The sequence below is a fragment of the Epinephelus moara genome, chromosome 3 (genome assembly GCF_006386435.1).
Source record: "Epinephelus moara isolate mb chromosome 3, YSFRI_EMoa_1.0, whole genome shotgun sequence".
Taxonomy (NCBI): Eukaryota; Metazoa; Chordata; class Actinopteri; order Perciformes; family Serranidae; genus Epinephelus; species Epinephelus moara.
The window spans coordinates 1332292-1336793 of NC_065508.1; the positions used below are offsets into that span (position 1 = coordinate 1332292).

The 4502-nt window shown below is 44.9% G+C and overlaps 1 protein-coding gene across 1 annotated transcript; it reads right to left on the minus strand.

Annotated features, from left to right (window-relative positions):
* Positions 1–302: 302 nt before the first annotated feature.
* On the minus strand, positions 303–1342 carry LOC126385790 (olfactory receptor 5B17-like). Its single transcript, XM_050037742.1, has one exon. It carries the CDS (start codon positions 1340–1342, stop codon positions 392–394), a length of 951 nt encoding a protein of 316 aa, XP_049893699.1. The 3' UTR covers positions 303–391.
* Positions 1343–4502: the final 3160 nt, after the last annotated feature.

The window sequence follows — 4502 nt, forward strand, 5'->3', positions numbered from 1 at the left end:
GGCAGCCCTCCCCCTCTCTGCTCCAACACTGACTGACAGCTGACTCCACTCATTCACACTCACCACTGCCCCAGGGCCGCTACAATATGCTATCTACAGAGATAGATAGATAGATAGATAGATAGATAGATAGATAGATAGATAGATAGATAGATAGATAAGATAGATAGATAGATAGATAGATAGATAGATAGATAGATAGATAGGTGAGGAAGAAAACAGGCTGAATTTTGGAATGATGTCGTTGAATAAAGTTTAATTTATAACCAGAAAATGATGAACATGTGTTTTATTCCTCGGCCCTGCTGTAACATGAGTTCAACATGATCCACTCAGATATTAATATTATATCCTGTAAACATCCTGTGCTCAGCCCTCAGATCACACTGCATCATTTTACATCCATCAGAGATATTTTATTGTGGTGGAACAGATTCATAATCTTCTGTCGGACCTCTTTGATCTGCAGCCCATAGATAACAGCGTTCAGAGCCGGCAGGACGACGTGTCCCAGGACAGCCGCCACTTTCCTGTGGTCTGCCAGCTGAGGGAAGCGGTGCAGGATGACGATGATGAAGCCCGACACCAGGAGTATGAAGTACACAGCCAGGTGGGTGGCGCAGGTCTGCAGCGCTTTGCTGTTCAGCACCTTGTTCTTACTGCGAAGACACACTATGGCGATCCTCAGGTAGGTGAGCGTGACGCTGCCGATGGACGAGCCCAGCAGGAGCACGGTGTAGCCGAGGCCGTAGATGTTATTGATGAGGACGCTCTCACAGGACAGCTTGAACAAGGAGGCGTTGTCACAGAATAAGTTAAAAACCACCGACCTGCAGCGCGACAGGCGGACGCTGAGGCCCACGAGGATCGCCACCATAAACAAAGCCACTGCCCAGGCCGACACCGACAGTGACACCACCCTCCTGTTGGTCATGATGGTGGCGTACCTCAGGGGGTTGCAGATGGCCACGTAGCGATCGAAGGCCATGATCATGAGCACCGTGTGAGAGGCGCTCGCATGGAGGTGAACACAGAAGGCCTGAGTGGCACAGTGGACGTAGTGAATGTTCCGCTCCGAGTCTGAGGTCAAAAGATCTCTGAGGACGTGAGGGACGATGATCGTCGCCCCAAAAACATCATTAATGCTCATGTTGCAGAGGAGCAGGTACATGGGCTGCTGGAGGCTCCTGCTCCTGAAGATCAGCACCACCAGGCCGACGTTTGACACCACGATGAAGATGTAAACTAGGAGGAGGAGGATGAAGGCAGGAGTGAAGGACTGGGAGGTGACCTTTAACCCCTCCAGGATCAGAATATCCCCACCAAACGTGCTGTTTGCCATCTGTCACACAGCAGTGGAGACTTCTGGCCACAGTTATTTAGAGTTATAGTTACAGGAAAGCAACAAGATTTCACTTCAACCTTTTAAAAACATCTTAATAACGTTTTCAGTTTTTCTATAAAGCTTCACGTTACAGTTAAATAATCTGACACAGAACTGTTACTGTGAATCTGTTCAAAAGGCATCCAACATGCTGTCACTGAATCTTCTCTCCTTGTAATGTACAGTTGATTCACCAAAATCACATCAACAAAATAAACATCTCTTCACTTAAAATGACATTTCAGCATTTCAACATTTTAAAAACGTCCCAGTAACAGTGTTTGTAAGAACAACGTATGAAGAGTTCTTATTTCCACAAAAGAAGACTGTTTCTGCAAAGACACGAGACAAGAGTTTTGCAATCTGTACAGCACTTCCTCTGTCATCAGAGCTGTAAATCACATCAGGAAAAACTCCTAAAAACATAATTGAAAGGGAAAAAGAACAGAAGCAACCACAGACAGATGAGCTGAGGAGAGTTCACTCTTTCAGGATAAATCAGATACATTAATGTTGAATTTTTAAATGTCATTTTTCCGCCCTGTGAGCACAAACTAACCTCCAGTCTCCACGAAAGCTTTAGAGAGAAGGCAGAAACAGAGACACACAGAAAACATGGCAGATATATCCACAATCATCTGTTTGAAAGCTTAAAGATGAGTAAAGTTTTGTGCAGACATCTCTCTGAGCTCTTATGAGCCGCCACAGTGACTCTGTCTCTCAACATGCTGTGAAGTCACCAAACACAGTGACGTTCAGACGAGCACAGAGCGAGGCGGCTGCTGAGGACAGAGCGCTGACACAAACCTCCCTCCACCTCAGACCAGAAGTGAAACTGCACACACACTTTTATCTGGTGCATTAGTGGACGTCAGCTGCAGCATCACATGCTGACAGGTCAACTGTTGCTGAGCAACCACTGATGCAGAGTTCAGAGCAGCATTACGTCAGCGGGTTCAGCTGAGTGGTGTCACAGTGTCACAGATATGGTTCATAACGGGCCTGCCACGACTCGTGTTCAGGTCAGAGGGTCAGCATCAGGCCATGAAGTGCTGTTCAAGTTTACTGTTAGGTGGTGACCTCGCTTGGCCGTGATGACAGAGTAAAGGAGAAGAGAGAGAAAGTCCACACGTTTGTGCTTGAAACCCCCACATATGACTCACACGCTGCTGGGAAACACTCACGGTCCATCCCACACACGCTGAAGGAAAGAGTCGCCAAAAGACAACCAGTGGTGTTTTGGCAGTCGTCTCACCAAAGTGACGCACCTTTTAATACTAATGACTTATTGTTTTTTGAAGGACTATATTATCTATAGCTAACCATTGTATGATTATTATGATTATTATATTTTAAAAAAAATCATATCAGCATTTCTAAAGTGACGTAGTATCTGAGCTGACTGTCACCAGGAGGTGGAGGGGATGGTGGATGGTGTGACACCTGCCGAGCTGCAGACACTAGCTGGGTTTCCATCCAAATGTATCACAAATTTTAAGCAAATTTTGTGAAAATGCGCAAAAGAAAATGCGAATTTAGCACGTTTCCATTCATTATTGTTTTGCGGGTATTGGGAGTCAACAGGTCGAGCAGTAGGTGGCGCTTCTCATGAAAAATAAAAATGCAAAAGAGCACCCGTAGAAGAGGAGGGCGCCGTGAGATGACGTCATTGAGCGTCTCATGTCCACAACTGATGTAAACAACTACCGGCACATCCATGACTACGACGAGACGGAGAGATTCCCTGGGAACTTCTTGGCTATTGCGAGAGCTCTTATCACACTCATATCAGCGTTGTCAGCGTAGTCTACATAATGCCGTGATGTCTGTGTTGGTACACCAGGCAGCGCACATGATACAGCGGTATTCAACACGTCCAGTCTATTCAGGTAAGTTGTGAAATACACTCACCTGACACGGGAGTAATTACCTCACTCTAAGTTCACACAGGTGTGTGTGTGAAGTAGAAGTAGGATCCGGTAGCCTACGTCATTGTTTATTCGCTAAATCTGTTTCCATTGCCAAAAGGCGCATTTTCCTAATATTGATACGCTGACTTTTCCACTCCCTCCAAGCGTAAAAACCTTTTTGCGATATTTTGGCCTTTTTTCGAATTTCTGGTGTTTCCATTCAAGTTTTTTTTTTTTGCAAATGTTGAAAATGCAAATAGAAATAGGTGGATGGAAATCCGACTACTGTTCAACACCAACAAACAGCAAAACCAGATGTTTGTTACCAAGTCATCACTGTTTCCAGCAACTTTTTAGGCATCAAACGTGGACGTGTGTCTTTCGTAGCAACCTGTGACTGTTTGCAGCAGCGTTTTAGGCACCAAGTGTTAATGTTTTGTAGCAACCTGTCACTGGTTTTTCAGCAACTATTTAGGTATCAAACGTGGACGTGTGTCTTTCGTAGCAACCTGTGACTGTTTGCACCAGCTTTTTAGGCACCAAGTGTTAATGTTCTGTAGCAACCTGTCACTGGTTTTTCAGCAACTTTTTAGGCATCAAACGTGGGCGTGTTTGTTTCGTAGCAACCTGTCACTGTTTTTTCAGCAGCTTAATAGGCACCAAACGTGAATGTTTTGTAGCAACCTGTCACTGTTTGCAGCAGCTTATTAGGCACCAAATGTGAATGTTTAATAGCAACCTGTCACTGTTTTTCCAGCAACTTTTCAGGCATCAAACGTGGACGTGTATCTTTCATAACAACCTGTCACTGTTTGCAGCAGCTTATTAGGCACCAAACATGAATGTTTTGTAGCAGCCTGTCACTGTTTTTTCAGCAACTTTTCAGGCATCAAACGTGGACATGTGTGTTTCGTCTTGGAGCAATCTGTCAGTGTTTGCAGCAGCTTATTAGGTTCCAAGTGTTAATGTTTTGTAGCAACCTGTCACTGTTTGCAGCAGCTTATTAGGCACCAAACGTGAATGTTTTGTATTGCAGCAGCTTATTAGGCACCAAACGTGAATGTTTTGTAGCAACCTGTCACTGTTTGCAGCAGCTTATTAGGCACCAAATGTGAATGTTTTGTAGCAACCTGTCACTGTTTTTTCAGCATCTTTTCAGGCATCAAACGTGGGCTTTTGTTTCATAGCAACCTGTCACTGTTTGCAGC